Source organism: Melanerpes formicivorus, unplaced genomic scaffold (genome assembly GCF_026170545.1).
Source record: "Melanerpes formicivorus ecotype bairdi unplaced genomic scaffold, bMelFor1.0.p_v2 SCAF_855, whole genome shotgun sequence".
NCBI lineage: Eukaryota > Metazoa > Chordata > Aves > Piciformes > Picidae > Melanerpes > Melanerpes formicivorus.
In genome coordinates, this window is record NW_027143207.1 from 2,135 (window position 1) to 18,812 (window position 16,678).

The 16,678-nt window shown below is 66.9% G+C and overlaps 1 protein-coding gene across 1 annotated transcript; it reads left to right on the plus strand.

Annotated features, from left to right (window-relative positions):
- Positions 1–201: 201 nt before the first annotated feature.
- LOC137460880 (GTPase HRas-like) lies at positions 202–10,647 on the plus strand (the record flags this gene model as incomplete). Its single annotated transcript, XM_068170929.1, has 4 exons — positions 202–475; positions 4,611–4,770; positions 7,944–8,065; positions 10,315–10,647. Coding segments are annotated over 3 exons (554 nt in total), but the record flags the coding sequence as incomplete, so codon positions are not given.
- Between the last annotated feature and the right edge of the window lie 6,031 nt (positions 10,648–16,678).

Genomic DNA, 16,678 nt, shown 5'->3' on the forward strand with positions numbered 1-16,678 from the left:
ACTGCTCTGTGTGAAGCTCTCAGTGCCCCAGGGGAGGTTCTGGGGTGCCCGCAGCCCCTGGCCCCGCGCTGTGTGAAGCTCTCAGTGCCCCGGGGGTGGCTGTGGGGTGCCCGCAGCCCCTGGCCCTGCCCCGGGGGTGGCTGTGGGGTGCCCGCAGCCCCTGGCCCCGCGCTGTGTGAAGCTCTCAGTGCCCTGGGTGAGGTTCTGGGGTGCCCGCAGCCCCTGGCCCCGCGCTGTGGCCGTGCCCCGGGCCCCCCCCGGCTGCCAGGGCTGAGGCAGGCCCCGCTGTGGCGCAGGACTCGTACAGGAAGCAGGTGGTGATCGATGGGGAGACGTGCCTGCTGGACATCCTGGACACGGCGGGGCAGGAGGAGTACAGCGCCATGCGCGACCAGTACATGCGCACCGGCGAGGGCTTCCTCTGCGTCTTCGCCATCAACAACACCAAGTCCTTCGAGGACATCCACCAGTACAGGTGAGCTGGGGCAGCCCCCCAACGAGGCTGCTCTGCCCCCCACTCCATCCCCCCCCATCGCCCTCCCCTGCGGCCCAGGCCCTGGGCACAGATGGCTCAGGGAGGGCAGCAGCACCGGGAGGGGATTCTGCCCTCTGCTCTGCTCTGCCCTGCTCTGCTCCTGCAGCACTGCCTCCAGCCCTGGGGCTGGACCTGGAGCTGCTGGAGAGGCTCCAGAGGAGGCCACCAAGGTGAGCAGAGGCTGCAGAACCTCCCCTGTGGGGCCAGGCTGGGAGAGTTGAGCCTGGAGAAGAGAAGGCTCCAGGGAGACCTCAGAGCAGCCTTGCAGTGCCTGAAGGGCTCCAGGAGAGCTGGGGAGGGACTCTGGCCAAGGGCTGGGAGTGCCAGGCTGAGGAACAATGGCTTTGAGCTGGGAGAGAGGAGACTGAGAGTGGAGAGGAGGAAGAAATTGTTGAGAGTGAGGCTGGGGAGACTCTGGCACAGGCTGCCCAGGGAGGCTGTGGCTGCCTCCTGCCTGGAGGGGTTCAGGACCAGGCTGGATGAGGCCCTGAGCAGCCTGTGCTGGTGGGAGGTGTCCCTGCCCATGGCAGGGGGCTAGGAGCTGGCTGAGCTCTGAGCTCCCTCCCAGCCCAGCCCCTGCTGTGGCTCTCTGCCTGTGGCCATTCCCCAGGGCTGGGCTGCAGCAGACAGTGGCTGTCAGCCTCCTGTAAAACCCATCCAAAGGGCTGGCTCCTGACCCCAGGGACTCACTAATGCAGTGCCTGAGTGTTGATGGTGCCTAAAGAGAGGCCTGGTCCTCTCTGCCACCCTCCTTCCCCTCCCTAATCGATGCAGCTGCTTCGTTAGTGCAATCGATCTCCGCAGGGGGAGCAGAGCCTGGGAGGGCTCTTCCCTGCCTGCTGTGCTCTGCTGGCTGCACACACAGGGGGAGGCAGCCCTGGCCTCCTGCAGCCTGCCTGCAAACAGGCCACAGACAGCAGGAGGAGAGCACTGGAGGCTGCCCAGAGAGGTCTCCACCTCTGGAGAGCTTCCAGCCCCCCCTGGCTGTGTTCCTGGGTGCCCTGCCCTGGGTGCCCTGCTCTGGCAGGGGGTTGGATGGATGAGCTCCAGAGCTCCCTTCAGCCCACAGCACTCTGTGGTTCTGTGAGCAGCAGAGCCCCAGGGAGCTGACAAGCTCAGGGCAAGTTGGACACCAGCACTGGAAGGACATCAGCAGGGCAGTCCTGCCATGGTCCTGCTATGGCTGCATCCTGCTGCTGCCATAGGCCCTGCAGAGCTGGAGGGCCTAGGAGGTGGCAGAAGGGCACCAGGAGCCTTCCCTGGTTGTCTCAGTGCTGTTCAGGGAGGGATCTCTGCTTGAGGGCTGGTTTTGAGGCTTGGCTGTGGTGAGAGGCTCTTGCAGATGATGACAGAATCCACCCCCTGCCAGGGCAGGGCACCCAGAACACAGCCAGGGGGGGCTGGAAGCTCTCCAGGCCAGGAGGCTCCACAGCCCCTCTGGGCAGCCTGCTCCAGGCCCCCAGCAGCCTCACACCAAGGAAGTTTCTCCTGAGGCTAAGGTGGAACTGCTGTGACTGAGTTCACTTCCATTGCCCCTGGTGCTGCCTCTGGGAGGCCCTGAGAGGAGCCTGGCTCCATCCTGCTGGCAGCCACCCTGCAGATGCTTGGGCTCCTTGATGAGGCCTGCAGGAGGTGGCTCTGCCTGTCCCAGCCCTGGGCACTGCCCAGCACAGCACCATGGCTCCCAGTGCCTCACATGTGTGCCCAGGTCCCACCTTGGGCTGCTCAGGGTGTTCAGTGTCACAGTGGTGTGGCTGGGCTGACAGCCATGGGACCAGGGAGAGGCTCAGGGTGGAAAGGGAGCTCAGAGGTCATCTACTGCAACCCCCTGCCAGGGGCAGGGACCCCTCCCACCAGCACAGGCTGCTCAAGGCCTCATCCAGCCTGGCCCTGAACACCTCCAGGCAGGGGGCAGCCATAACCTGTGCCAGAGTCTCCCCAGCCTCACACTGCAGAACTTCTTCCTCAGCTCCACTCTAACCCTGCTCTGCCTCAGCTCCAAACCCTTCCCCCTTGGCCTGGCTCCAGACCCCCTCAGCAGAAGTCTCTCTGCAGCCTTCCTGCAGGATCCCTTCAGCTCCTGGCAGCAGCTCTGAGGTCCCCCTGGAGCCTTCTCCTCTGCAGGCTGCACAGCCCCAGCTCCCTCAGCCTGTGCTCCCAGCAGAGCTGCTCCAGCCCTGGCAGCATCTCTGTGGCCTCCTCTGGCCTCTCTCCAGCAGCTCTGAGTCCTGCTGGGGACAGCAGCTAAGCCACTGGGGCTTGGTTTAGCTGTGGCTAGAGGCTGAGGTTCTCCTGGGGAGCTGAGCAGCTCTCTCATGCCTGTGCTGAGCCTGCTGCCTGTGGCTGCTCCCTGGCAGGCTGCTGGCTCCATTCCAAGCCCTGGCTGTAACCCTGCTGTAAATCACTGCCTGTCATCCCCTTGCCCCTCTGCTCTTTGTGTCTGCACTTTGAGAGGCTGTTCCCCTGAGCCAGGCTGGCTCTCCCTGCCTGGTAACCATCAGCAGCTATCTCCTTCCAGCTAAGTGGAGCTGGGGCACTCCATTTAGTGCTTGCACTGCCTGCCCAGGGTGTTCCATGCAGCATCTAAGTGGCTTTATGGCACACTGGCCATGCAGTCAGACCCCACTGCCATCCCCTGCTGCATTAAAGAGTGATGAAGGCTGCTGCTGGTGCCTCCCCCCTGCCAGCTGCTGCTGGGAGGGGATTTGGATTCAGTTACCATGCAGGAATGGGCAAGAGGCAAAGCAGCACAGAGTTGTTTGGGTTGGAAGATGCCTCCAAGCTCACCCAGTCCAACCTTCAGCCCAGCCCCACCATGGGCACCAAGCCCTGGCCCCAGGAGCCATGGCCACAGGAACCCCTCCAGCCATGGGGACTCCACCACCTCCCTGGGCAGCCTCTGCCAGGCCCTGACCACTCTGACACCAAAGACATTTTGCCTTCTCTCCAACCCAAGCCTCCCCTGGCACAATTCCAGGCCAGTTCCTCTCCTTCTGTCCCCTGAGACTGGGGAGCAGAGCCCAGCCCCCAGCTCCCTGCAGCCTCCTCTCAGGGAGCTGCAGAGAGCAATGAGGTCTCCCTCAGCCTCCTCTGCTCCAGGCTGAACACCCCCAGCTCCCTCAGCTGCTCCTCCCCAGCCCTGCTCTCCAGACCCTTCCCCAGCTCTGTTGCCCTTCTCTGGCCCTGCCCCAGCCCTCAGTGTCCCTCTTAAAAGGAAACTGAACTAAGATCAGAGCCAAATGTGATCAAACAGGGCCATGGCCACATAAGGCCAGGGTCCTCAGGGTGACTCCCAGCTTGGGCTGGGTGGTCCTTGGGGGCCCTTCCAAGCTGCTGTTCTGTGCCTCTCTGACTCACTCCAGGTGGTGGGTGGTGAACAGTTGCACTTGAAGGGCAGAAGGCTGCTGGTTGGTTCTTCACTCCTGTGCTGCAGAGTCAGGGAGTCACTGATGCTGTGGCTGGCAAAGCCCTTTCAGCCCACCCAGACCAACCATGCTCTGACTCTGCCAGGGCTGGGGCTGAGCCCTGCCCCCCAGCACCACAGCTCCTTGTCTGAAACCCCTCCAGGGTGGTCATTGGTGTTCTCCTAAGAGCCCACCACAAGGCACTTGGCTGCTGACAGCTGATGAAAGGCTGCTGGGGAGGGTCCTGGAGCTGCCCCCTGATGCCTTTTCTGCCTTCACTTTGGCATCTAGGGCTAGAGTGGAGCTGAGGAAGAAGTTCTGCAGTGTGAGGCTGGGGAGGCTCTGGCACAGGCTGCCCAGGGAGGCTGTGGCTGCCTCCTGCCTGGAGGTGTTCAGGACCAGGCTGGATGAGGCCTTGAGCAGCCTGTGCTGGTGGGAGGTGTCTCTGCTCATGGCAGGGGCTTGGGGCTGGCTGGGCTTTGAGCTCCCTCCCAACCCAAGCCATTGGTGACTGTGGTCTGCCCTGGTGCCAGGGCCTGGCTCTGTCCCTCAGCAGCAGCCAGGCTGTCCCTGCCCGCAGCAGGGGCTTGGAGCAGAGGATCTCTGAGCTGCCTTCCAACCTGAGCCACTCTGTGATTCTCTGCTGAGTCCCTGACCTCTTCCTGTTTCAGGGAGCAGATCAAGAGGGTGAAGGACTCAGATGATGTCCCCATGGTGCTGGTGGGGAACAAGTGCGACCTGCCGGCGCGGACGGTGGAGACGCGGCAGGCGCAGGACCTGGCCCGCAGCTACGGCATCCCCTACATAGAGACCTCGGCCAAGACCAGACAGGTAGGGGCTGCTCTCACACCGCAGCTGCTCTGCCTCCCCTCTGCTCCAGCTCTGCCCTGCAGAGCCAGGGACAGCAGCACAGCAGCCTCCCCAGGCACGGTGCAGGGGCCGGGCCGAGCTGCTCGCTGAGTGCTTCGGCAGAGCCTTCCCTCCCCTGGCCAGGCTCTCCCGCCTGGAGAGGTGTCTGAGGCCTGCTCTGGCAGCAGGGAGGGGAAGAGACCTTCTCAGAACTCTCTCCAAGGCTCTGGACCGAGCCACCTGGTCACTGCAGCTCAGCTAAGCTCAGGGAGCTTGGCTGTCCTCACCCGTGGTCTCCCCTGGCAGCCCCACAGGCAGTGCTGGACCACAGCAGAGGCCTCCCAGAGCACAGAGGTGGAAGTGGAGCAGCTGCCACCTTTGGTGCTCTAGTGGAGGCTTCTCTTGTGTGGGAGACCTCCTCCAGGCTGCTGGGAGCTGCCTGAAGCCCAAGGAGGGAAGAGCTCCTAGGCCTTGTGGCCCCTCACTCAGTCTCATTCCCTGCTTGGAGCTCCCTGTTAGCTTCCCTGTGGTGGGTTAAAATTCCCCCCCCAGCCCCCTGAAGTTTGCCAGGGCAGCTCAGCTGGAAGCAGGTGAAGCTGAAGCCACAGGCAAAGCTAACTGCAGTGGGCTGCAGAGAGTGTGCAGAACACACAGGAGACACAACACTGACAGGGACTGACAACCACTGAACAGCAGCACAAGGACCCCCCCCGGCCAAAGAGCAGGGGCAGCTACCAGCTGCTCCCTCCTTGCCTCCCCCTAATCCCCAGACAAGAGAAAGGAGCAGCAAAGCTGTTAGGCTGAGCCAAAACAATGCAGCCAAGGGCAAGCAGGAGCAAGGCAGTGTCTGCCAGAGGGAAGGGAGAGGGGAGGGGAGGGGAGGAGAGGAGAGGTTCAGAGAGGAGAGGGGAGGGGAGGAGAGGGGGGAGGAGAGGAGAGAGGAGAGGAGAGGGGGGAGGAGAGGAGAGGAGATGGGAGGAGAGGAGAGGAGATGGGAGGGGAGGAGAGGAGAGGAGATGGGAGGGGAGGAGAGGGGAGGAGATGGGAGGGGAGGAGAGGGGAGGAGATGGGAGGGGAGGAGAGGGGAGGAGATGGGAGGAGAGGTTCAGAGAGGAGAGGAGATGGGAGGAGAGGAGAGGAGAGGAGATGGGAGGAGAGGAGAGGAGAGGAGAGGAGATGGGAGGGGAGGAGAGGAGAGGAGAGGAGATGGGAGGAGAGGAGAGGAGAGGAGAGGAGATGGGAGGAGAGGAGAGGAGAGGAGAGGAGATGGGAGGAGAGGAGAGGAGAGGAGAGGAGAGGAGAGGAGAGGAGAGGGGAGGAGATGGGAGGAGAGGAGAGGAGAGGGGAGGAGATGGGAGGAGAGGAGAGGAGAGGAGAGGAGAGGAGAGGAGAGGAGAGGAGAGGAGAGGAGAGGAGAGGAGAGGAGATGGGAGGAGAGGAGAGGAGAGGAGAGGAGATGGGAGGAGATGGGAGGAGAGGAGAGGAGATGGGAGGGGAGGAGAGGAGAGGAGATGGGAGGAGAGGAGATGGGAGGAGAGGAGAGGAGATGGGAGGGGAGGAGAGGAGAGGAGATGGGAGGAGAGGAGATGGGAGGAGAGGAGAGGAGAGGAGATGGGAGGAGAGGGGAGGAGGAGAGGGGAGGAGAGGAGAGGAGAGGAGATGGGAGGAGAGGGGAGGGGAGGAGAGGGGAGGGGAGGAGAGGGGAGGAGAGGAGAGGGGAGGAGAGGAGAGGGGAGGAGAGGAGAGGAGATGGGAGGAGAGGAGAGGAGAGGGGAGGAGAGGAGAGGGGAGGAGAGGAGAGGGTAGGGGAGGAGAGGGGAGGGGAGGAGAGGGGAGGGGAGGAGAGGGGAGGGGAGGAGAGGGGAGGGGAGGAGAGGGGAGGAGAGGAGAGGAGATGGGAGGAGAGGAGATGGGAGGAGAGGAGAGGAGATGGGAGGAGAGGAGATGGGAGGAGAGGAGAGGAGATGGGAGGAGAGGAGAGGAAAGGAGAGGTGAGGTGGGAGGGGAGGAGAGGAGAGGTTCAGAGAGGAGAAGTTCGGAGAGGGGAGGGGAGGAGAGGGGAGGGGAGGAGAGGTGAGGTGAGAGGAGAGGGGAGAGGAGAGAAGAGGGAAGAGGAGAGGGGAGAGGAGAGGGGAGGGGAGGAGAGGAAAGGAGAGGTGAGGTGAGAGGGGAGGGGAGGAGAGGAGAGGGGAGAGGAGAGGTGAGAGGAGAAGAGAGGGGAGAGGGGAGGGGAGGAGAGGAGAGAGGAGAGGCGATTGTGTTGTTCCATGCAGCGTCAGTGGCTTCTCTCTCCCAGGGGTTGTTCAGAGTGATCTCTCTTTCCCTTCTCACACCCAGCAGTCAGTTGTTTGCATTTTGCTGCTCCTCTGTCCCATGATCTGTGAGCAGTTTGTAAAGGCACAGCCTGCAGCTCCCCACTGCCTGCACAGCCTGCAGTTCCCCACTGCCTGCCTGCACTGCACTGCCTGCACAGCCTGCAGCTCCCCACTGCCTGCACTGCCTGCACAGCCTGCAGCTCCCCACTGCCTGCCTGCACTGCCTGCACTGCCTGCACAGCCTGCAGCTCCCCACTGCTTGCCTGCACTGCACTGCCTGCACAGCCTGCAGCTCCCCACTGCCTGCCTGCACTGCACTGCCTGCACAGCCTGCAGCTCCTCACTGCCTGCCTGCACTGCCTGCACAGCCTGCAGCTCCCCACTGCCTGCCTGCCTGCCTGCACAGCCTGCAGCTCCCCACTACCTGCACTGCCTGCACAGCCTGCAGCTCCCCACTGCCTGCCTGCACTGCCTGCACAGCCTGCAGCTCCCCACTGCCTGCCTGCCTGCCTGCACAGCCTGCAGCTCCCCACTGCCTGCACTGCCTGCACAGCCTGCAGCTCCCCACTGCCTGCACTGCCTGCCTGCACAGCCTGCAGCTCCCCACTGCCTGCACTGCCTGCACAGCCTGCAGCTCCCCACTGCCTGCCTGCCTGCCTGCACAGCCTGCAGCTCCCCACTGCCTGCCTGCCTGCCTGCACAGCCTACCTGCAGTGCCTGCACTGCCTGCCTTCAGTGCCTGCCGTGGCTGGCTGCAGGCAGGCAGCGGTGGGGGCAGGGTGCCGTGCCGTGCCGTGCCGTGCCGGCAGGGGCAGGCCCTGAGGCAGCGCTGTCCCGCAGGGGGTGGAGGATGCCTTCTACACCCTGGTGCGGGAGATCCGGCAGCACAAGCTGCGCAAGCTCAACCCCCCCGACGAGAGCGGCCCCGGCTGCACCAACTGCAAGTGCGTGGTGTCCTGAGGGTGAGTGCTGCAGGGCCGGCAGGGCACACTGCCCAAGGGCAGGGCAGGGGGCAGGGGAGGGCATTGGGAGCAGGGGAGGGGGAGAGGGGGAGCAGGGGGAGGGCATTGGGAGCAGGGGAGAGAGGGGGAGATGGGGAACAGAGGAAAGGCATTGGGAGCAGGGGAGAGAGGAGGAGATGGGGAGCAGGGGAGGGGGAGATGGGGAGCAGGGGAGGGGCATTGGGAGCAGGGGAGGGGGAGATGGGGAGCAGGAGAAGGCGAAATTGGGAATATGAGGTGGTGGGGAGCAGGGGGCAGGCTGGCAGTGGGGGTGGGGAGCAGGGGGCAGGCTGGCAGCGGGGGTGGGGAGCAGGGGGCACTCTGGCAGCGGGGGTGGGGAGCAGGGGGCAGGCTGGCAGTGGGGGTGGGGAGCAGGGGGCAGGCTGGCAGCGGGGGTGGGGAGCAGGGGGCACACTGGCAGCGGGGGTGGGGAGCAGGGGGCATTGGCAGCGGGGGTGGGGAGCAGGGGGCACTGGCAGCGGGGGTGGGGAGCAGGGGGCACTGGCAGCGGGGGTGGGGAGCAGGGGGCAGGCTGGCAGCAGGGGTGGGGAGCAGGGGGCAGGCTGGCAGCGGGGGTGGGGAGCAGGGGGCACACTGGCAGCGGGGGTGGGGAGCAGGGGGCACATTGGCAGCGGGGGTGGGGTGCAGGGGGCAGGCTGGCAGCGGGGGTGGGGAGCAGGGGGCAGGCTGGCAGCGGGGGTGGGGAGCAGGGGGCACTCTGGCAGCGGGGGTGGGGAGCAGGGGGCACGCTGGCAGTGGGGGTGGGGAGCAGGGGGCACTCTGGCAGCGGGGGTGGGGAGCAGGGGGCAGGCTGGCAGTGGGGGTGGGGAGCAGGGGGCACTCTGGCAGCGGGGGTGGGGAGCAGGGGGCACTCTGGCAGCGGGGGTGGGGAGCAGGGGGCACGCTGGCAGTGGGGGTGGGGAGCAGGGGGCACTCTGGCAGCGGGGGTGGGGAGCAGGGGGCACGCTGGCAGTGGGGGTGGGGAGCAGGGGGCAGGCTGGCAGCGGGGGTGGGGAGCAGGGGGCACTCTGGCAGCGGGGGTGGGGAGCAGGGGGCAGGCTGGCAGCGGGGCTGGGGTGCAGGGCTGCACATCCCCACCCAGAAGAAGCCTTCCTGAACATCTGGGGGCCCTGAACATCTGGACTTCCTCCTGCAGCAGGGCTCAGCTGCTGGGCACTGCAGCAGCCTGGCCCCAGGAGCCCTGGGTGGGTTCTGGGAGGCTTTGCTCAGGGGGAGCAAATGCAGGCAGTGGCTCTCTGTGGGGGGGTGAGGGAGGCAGAGATCTGCTGGTGGACAGCCAGCTGCCCCCCTCCAGCCTCAAAGCAGCCTCCTGGCACCGCCTCCAGGCAGGGTGCAGTGCTCCTGGGGGCTGCTGCAGCTGTGGGAGGGGAGGAAGGGCACAGCTGGGTGCTTGGCAGCCTTCCCCAGCAGCCACTGAGGGCAATGCTCCTGCAGCCTTCCCTCCTCCATCCCAGTCATGGTTTGACAGGATGGATCAGCTTGGAAGGGACCTCAAAGCTCAGCCATGGGCAGGGACCCCTCCCAGCACCCCAGGCTGCTCATGGCCTCATCCAGCCTGGCCCTGGACAGCTCCAGGCAGGAGGCAGCCACAGCCTCCCTGGGCAGCCTGTGCCAGGCTCTCCCCAGCCTCACTGCCAAGGATTTCTTCCCTAACCTGCAGTCAAGCCCCCTGGGTGCTGCTGCCCAGCCTCTCCCCTTCAGCCACAGAAGGAGCTGCTTCCTCAGCCAGGTGTTGCCAGGCCTTGGGCTGAAGGCCACCCAGGGCTCAGGCAGGGACACCTCCAGGAGCTGTCCCCCACAGCTCCCCACAGCATGGCCAAGGGTGAGAGAGGATTGTCGTGAAAGAGAACCAACAAGGAAAGAGAGGGGAGGAAAGCAGGCAGGGAACATCCACACCAGGGCAGCACAAGGGACAGCAAGGGGCACAGAGTGGCAGCCAGGAGGTTGGAGCTGAGCAGGAGGAGAAAGTTGTTTGGGGTGAGGCTGCTGGAGGCCTGGAGCAGGCTGCCCAGAGAGGTTGTGGAGTCTCCTGGGGTGGAGAGCTTCCAACCCCCCCTGGGCACTGTGCTGCTGGGCAGGGTGCTGGGGGTGCCCTGCTGGGGCAGGGGCTGGGCTGGGGGAGCTCCAGGGGTCCCTTCCAGCCCCCAGGCTGGTTGTGGGGTTCTGATCAGTGTCCTTTCTGCTTGCAGCTGGCTGGGCCCTGGCCTGGAGAGGTTCCTGCGGTGCAGAGCGGAGGAGAGAGCTGAGGCTGAAGCGGAGGAAGCAGCCAACGGATGCAGGGGAGGAGGAGTGTAGGGGGTGGGGGAGAGGAAGAGGAGGAGGAAGAGGACAGGGAGGGGAGCATGAGCCCCTCCAAGGACTATCTCACCCTTCACCCAGGCCTGCAGCAAGTGACTCTTGGTCTCTTGGTTTGGTTCTGTGTTCCTTTCCCCGCCCCCTCCCTGGGGCTCCTCCACCCCAGCAGCTGTACAAAGCCACAAGGTTGACTCACAGTAAATTATTATTTGATGGTCTCAACAGAAGGTCTCCATGGCTCTGTCCTCCCCCCAGAGCCTCCTCCTGCTCTGCTGCTGCTGCTGCTGCTGCTCTGGGGGACAGCAGGGCAGGAAGGGCACCAAGGTTTGCTCCCCACAGCCTGAGGCGTGCTGAAGGTGTTCAGGGAAGAGCTGCCCCTGCCTGCAGCAGGTCCCCACCCCCTGAGCCCACAGCAGTGCTCTGCTGGCCCCAAGGCTTGGGGGGATGGAAGAGCACAACCAGACCAAACCTGGCCCTGGCCCTGGCCCTCCCTCCCTTGGCTCCTTTGCCCTCAGCCTAGGCCTGGTGAGATGTTTTATGGCCTCGGATGCACTGCCCGCAAGGGAAGAACCACCAGGCAGGAGAGCTGGGGCAGGAGAGCTGGGGGAGGAGAGCTGGGGGCTGGGGGCAGGAGAGTGGAGAGCTGGGGCAGGAGAGCTGAGAGCTGGGGCAGGAGAGCTGAGAACTGGGGCAGGAGAGCTGAGAACTGGGGCAGGAGAGCTGAGGGAAGGAGAGCTGGGGGCTGGGGCAGGAGAGCTGGGGGCTGGGGGCAGGAGAGCTGAGAGCTGGGGCAGGAGAGCTGAGAACGGGGGTAGGAGAGTGGAGAGCTGGGGCAGGAGAGCTGGGGCAGGAGAGCTGAGGGAAGGAGAGCTGAGGGCTGGGGCAGGAGGGCTGAGGGAAGGAGAGCTGAGGGCTGGGGCAGGAGAGCTGAGGGAAGGAGAGCTGAGGGCTGGGGCAGGAGAGCTGGGGGCTGGGGCAGGAGAGCTGGGGGCTGGGGCAGGAGAGCTGAGGGCTGGGGCAGGAGAGCTGAGAACTGGGGCAGGAGAGCTGAGGGAAGGAGAGCTGAGGGCTGGGGCAGGAGAGCTGAGGGAAGGAGAGCTGAGGGCTGGGGCAGGAGGGCTGAGAGCTGGGAGCAGGAGAGCTGAGGGCTGGGGCAGGAGGGCTGGGAGCTGGGGGCAGGAGAGCTGAGGGCTGGGGCAGGAGGGCTGGGAGCTGGGGGCAGGAGAGCTGAGGGCTGAGGTCACTTCAGCTTGTGCCACTTCTTTGCCTCCTTTATCCTCATCCCTGGCAGCTTGTTCTGGCACAGCACCTCCCCAGTGTTGATGTGCTCCAGAGGCAGCATTAGGCCTTCCTGCTGCCCTCCAGCACCTGGCTGATGCTGATCCCTGTCCAGGCTGGGCTGCTCCAGTTGGCAGCAGTGGCTGCTGGGCTGCAGGCCCTCCCCTGCCCTCTGCATGCTTTGGTTGCTGGGCAGTGGGTGGCAGAAGGGCCCTGCTGCAGCTTACTGCTGCTGCTCATCAGCCCAGGCTGAGGCCTTCAGCCTTCACTCCTTGGGTCAGGAGGGTTCTGCAGCAGGGCTGATCCCTTGGGAAGCTCAGCCCTGCCCATCTCAGCTCTGCTCAGCTCAGCTCAGCTCAGCTCAGTCCAGCCCAGGCAAGCTTTGCCCCGCTCAGCTCAGCCCTGCCCAGCCCAGCCCTGCGCAGCCAAGCTTTACCCAGCTCAGCTCAGCCCTGCCCAGCCCTGCCCAGCTCTGCACAGCGCTTCTCAGCTCAGCCCAGCCCAGCTCTGCCCTGCCCAGCTTAGCCCTTCCCATCTAGCTCAGCCATGCCCAGCCCAGTACACCCCTGCTCAGCCCTGCCCAGCTCAGCCCTGCCCAGCCCTACAAAGCCTAGCACAGTTCTGCGCAGCCAAGCTCTGCCCAGCCAAGCTCTGCCCTGCTCATCCCAGCCCAGACCTGCTCAGCCCTCCCCAGCCCTGCCCAGCCCAGCTCAGCTCTACCCAGCCGAGCTCTGCCCAACCCTGCTGGGCCCACCTCAGTCCTGCCTATCTCTGCCCAGCCCAGTCCTGCCCTGCCCAGCTCAGCCCAGGCCACCTCAGCTCTGCCCAGCCCAGCCCCACCCAGCCCTGCCCAGCCCAGCTCAGCCCTGGCCACCTCAGCTCTGCCCAGCCCAGCCCTGCCCAGCCCTGCCAGCCCTACTGAGCTCTGCCCAGTCCGGCCCAGTGTTGCCCAGGCCTGCCCAGCCCAACTCAGCCCTACACAGCCCAGAGCAGCCCTGCACAGAGCAGCCCTGCCCAACTCACCTGAGCCCAGCCCAGCCCATCCCAACCCAGCCCTGCTCAGCCCTGCCCTGCCCAGCCCAGCCCTGCCCTGCCCTGCCCAGCCCTGCCCTGCCCAGCTCAGCCCAATCCAGCTCAGCCCTGCCCAGCCCAGCCCAGCCCTGCCCAGCCCTGCCCAACCCAGCTCACCCCTGCACAGCCCAGCTCACCCCTGCACAGCCCAGCCCAGCCCTACCCAGCTCTGCCCAGCCTGGCTCAGCCCTGCCCAGCCCAGCCCTGCCCTGCCCAGCTCAGCCCCGGCCACCTCAGCTCTGCCCAGCCCAGCCCCACCCAGCCCTGCCTAGCCCAGCCCTGCCCTGCCCAGCTCAGCCCTGGCCACCTCATCTCTGCCCAGCCCAGCCCCACCCAGCCCTGCCCAGCCCAGCTCAGCCCTGGCCACCTCAGCTCTGCCCTGCCCAGCCCTGCCAGCCCTACTGAGCTCTGCCCAGTCCGGCCCAGTGCTGCCCGGGCCTGCCCAGCCCAACTCAGCCCTACCCAGCCCAGAGCAGCCCTGCCCAGAGCAGCCCTGCCCAGCTCACCTCAGCCCAGCCCAGCCCAGCCCAGCCCTGCCCTGCCCAGCTCTGCCCAGGCCAGCTCTGCCCATCGCTGCTCAGCCCTAGCCAGCCCAGCTCAGCCCTAGGCAGCTCTGCCCAGCCCTACCCAACCCAGCTCAGCCCTGCCCAGCCCTGCTCAGCTCTGCCCAGCCCAGCTCAGCCCAGCCCAGCTCAGCCCTGCCCAGCTCTACCCAGCCGTGCCCAGCCCTGCCCAGCCCCGCCCATCCAATCTCACCCCTGCCCAGCCCATTTAACCCCTGCACAACTCGGCCCTGCCCAGCCTTACTCAGGCCACATCAGCTCTGCCCAGCCCAGCTCAGACCTGCCCAGCTCTGCCCTGCCCATCTCTGCCCAGCCCAGCTCACTCCTGCCAGGCCTACCCAGCTCAGCCCAGCCCAGCTCTGCGCTGCCCAGCCCAGCTCAGCCCTGCCCAGCCCAGCCCAGCGCTGCCCAGCCCTGCCCAGCCTGGCTCAGCACTGCTCAGCTCTGCCCTGCCAGCCCTACTGAGCTCTGCCCAGTCAGGCCCAGCCCTGCCCAGCCCTGCCCAGCCCAGCTCAGCCCTGCCCAGCTCATTCCTGCCCAGCCCAGCCCAGCCCTGCCCTGCCCAGCTCAGCCCAGGCCACCTCAGCTCTGCCCAGCCCAGCCCTGCCCAGCCCTGCCAGCCCTACTGAGCTCTGCCCAGTCCGGCCCAGTGCTGCCCAGGCATGCCCAGCCCAGCTCAGCCCTACCCAGCCTAGAGCAGCCCTGCCCAGAGCAGCCCTGCCCAGCTCACCTCAGCCCTGCCCAGCACAACCCAGCCCTGCCCAGCCCTGCCCAGCCCAGCCCAGCCCTGCCCAGCCCGGCTCAGCACTGCTCAGCTCTGCCCTGCCAGCCCTACTGAGCTCTGCCCAGTCAGGCCCAGCCCTGCCCAGCCCTGCCCAGACCAACTCAGCCCCACCCAGCCCAGCCCAGCCCCACCCAGCCCTGCCCAGCCCAGCTCAGCCCTGCCCTGCCCAGCTCAGCCCAGCCCAGCTCAGCCCTGCCCAGCCCAGCTCAGCCCTGCACAGCCCAGCTCAGCCCTGCCCTGCCCAGCTCAGCTCAGCCCAGCTCAGCCCTGCCCTGCCCAGCCCAGCCCAGCCCCACCCAGCCCTGCCCAGCCCCACCCAGCCCTGCCCAGCCCAGCTCAGCCCTGCCCTGCCCAGCTCAGCCCAGCCCAGCTCAGCTCTGCCCAGCCCAGCTCAGCCCTGCCCTGCCCAGCTCAGCCCAGCCCAGCTCAGCTCTGCCCAGCCCAGCTCAGCCCTGCACAGCCCAGCTCAGCTCTGCCCAGCCCAGCTCAGACCTGCCCAGCTCTGCCCTGCCTAGCTCTGCCCAGCCCAGCTTACTCCTGCCAGGCCTACCCAGCTCAGCTCAGCTCAGCCCAGCTCAGCACTGCCCAGCTCAGCCCAGCCCTGCCCTGCCCAGCTCAGCCCAGCCCAGCTCAGCCCTGCCCAGCCCAGCCCAGCTCAGCTCTGCCCTGCCCTGCCCAGCCCAGCTCAGCCCTGCCCAGCTCAGCCCTACCCAGCCCAGAGCAGTCCTGCCCAGACCACCTCAGCTCTGCCCAGACCACCTCAGCTCTGCCCAGACCACCGCAGCCCTGCCCAGCTCAACCCTGCCCAGCTCAGCCCTGCCCAGCTCTACCCAGCCTTGCCCAGCCCTGCCCAGCCCTGCCCATCCCCGCTAGCCCTGCCCTGCCCAGGACTGCCCAACTCAGCCCAGCCCAGCCCAGTTATGCCCAGCCCAGCTCACTGCTGCTGAGCCCTGCCCAGCTCAGCCCAGCCCAGCCCTGCCCAGCCCTGCCCATCCAATCTCACCCCTGCCCAGCCCATTTAACCCCTGCGCAGATCTGCCCTGCCCAGCCCTGCCCAGGCCACCTCAGCTCTGCTCAGCCCAGATCAGCCCTGCCCAGATCAGCCCTGCCCAGCCCAGCTCAGCCCTGCTCAGCCTAGAGCAGCCCTGCCAAGCCCAGCTCAGCCCTGCCAGCCCTGCCCAGCCCTGCCCAGCTCAGCCCTGCCCAGCTATGCCCTGCAGCCCTACCCAGCTCTGCCCATCGCTGCTCAGCCCTAGCCAGCCCAGCTCAGCCCTAGGCAGCTCTGCCCAGCCCTGCCCAACCCAGCTCAGCCCTGCCCAGCCCAGCTCAGCCCTAGGCAGCTCTGCCCAGCCCTGCCCAACCCAGCTCAGCCCTGCCCAGCCCAGCTCAACTCTGCCCAGCCCAGCTCAGCCCTGCCCAGCTCTACCCAGCCCTGCCCAGCCCTGCCCAGCCCTGCCCATCCCATCTCACCCCTGCCCAGCCCATTTAACCCCTGCACAACTCAGCCCTGCCCAGCTCAGCCCAGGCCACCTCAGCTCTGCCCAGCCCAGCCCTGCCCAGCCCTGCCTGCCCTACTGAGCTCTGCCCAGTCTGACCCAGTCCTGCCCAGGCCTGCCTAGCCCAACTCAGCCCTACCCAGCCCCGAGCAGCCCTGCCCAGAGCAGCCCTGCCCAGCTCACCTCAGCCCTGCCCAGCCCAGCCCAGCTCAGCCCTGCCCAGCCCTGCCCTGCTCAGCTCAGCCCAGCCCAGCCCTGCCTTGCCCAGCTCAGCCCAGCCCAGCTCAGCCCTGCCCAGCCCTGCCCTGCCCAGCTCAGCCCAACCCAGCTCAGCCCTGCCCAGCCCAGCCCAGCCCTGCCCAGCCCTGCCCAACCCAGCCCAGCCCAGCCCTGCCCAGCCCAGCTCACCCCTGCCCAGCCCAGCCCTGCCCTACCCAGCTCTGCCCAGCCCGGCTCAGCCCTGCCCTGCCCAGCCCTGCCCTGCCCAGCTCAGCCCAACCCAGCTCAGCCCTGCCCAGCCCAGCCCAGCCCTGCCCAGCCCTGCCCAACCCAGCCCAGCCCAGCCCAGCCCTGCCCAGCCCAGCTCACCCCTGCCCAGCCCAGCCCTGCCCTACCCAGCTCTGCCCAGCCCAGCTCACCCCTGCCCAGCCCAGCCCTGCCCAACCCAGCTCAGCCCTGCCCAGCCCAGCCCTGCCCTGCCCAGCCCTGCCCTGCCCAGCTCAGCCCAACCCAGCTCAGCCCTGCCCAGCCCAGCCCAGCCCTGCCCAGCCCTGCCCAACCCAGCCCAGCCCAGCCCAGCCCAGCCCTGCCCAGCCCAGCTCACCCCTGCCCAGCCCAGCCCTGCCCTACCCAGCTCTGCCCAGCCCAGCTCACCCCTGCCCAGCCCAGCCCTGCCCTGCCCAGCTCAGCCCAGCCCAGCTCAGCCCTGCCCTGCCCAGCCCTGCCCAACCCAGCCCAGCCCAGCCCAGCTCAGCCCTGCCCAGCCCAGCCCAGCCCAGCCCAGCCCAGCTCAGCCCTGCCCAGCCCAGCCCTGCCCTGCCCAGCTCTGCCCAGCCCGGCTCAGCCC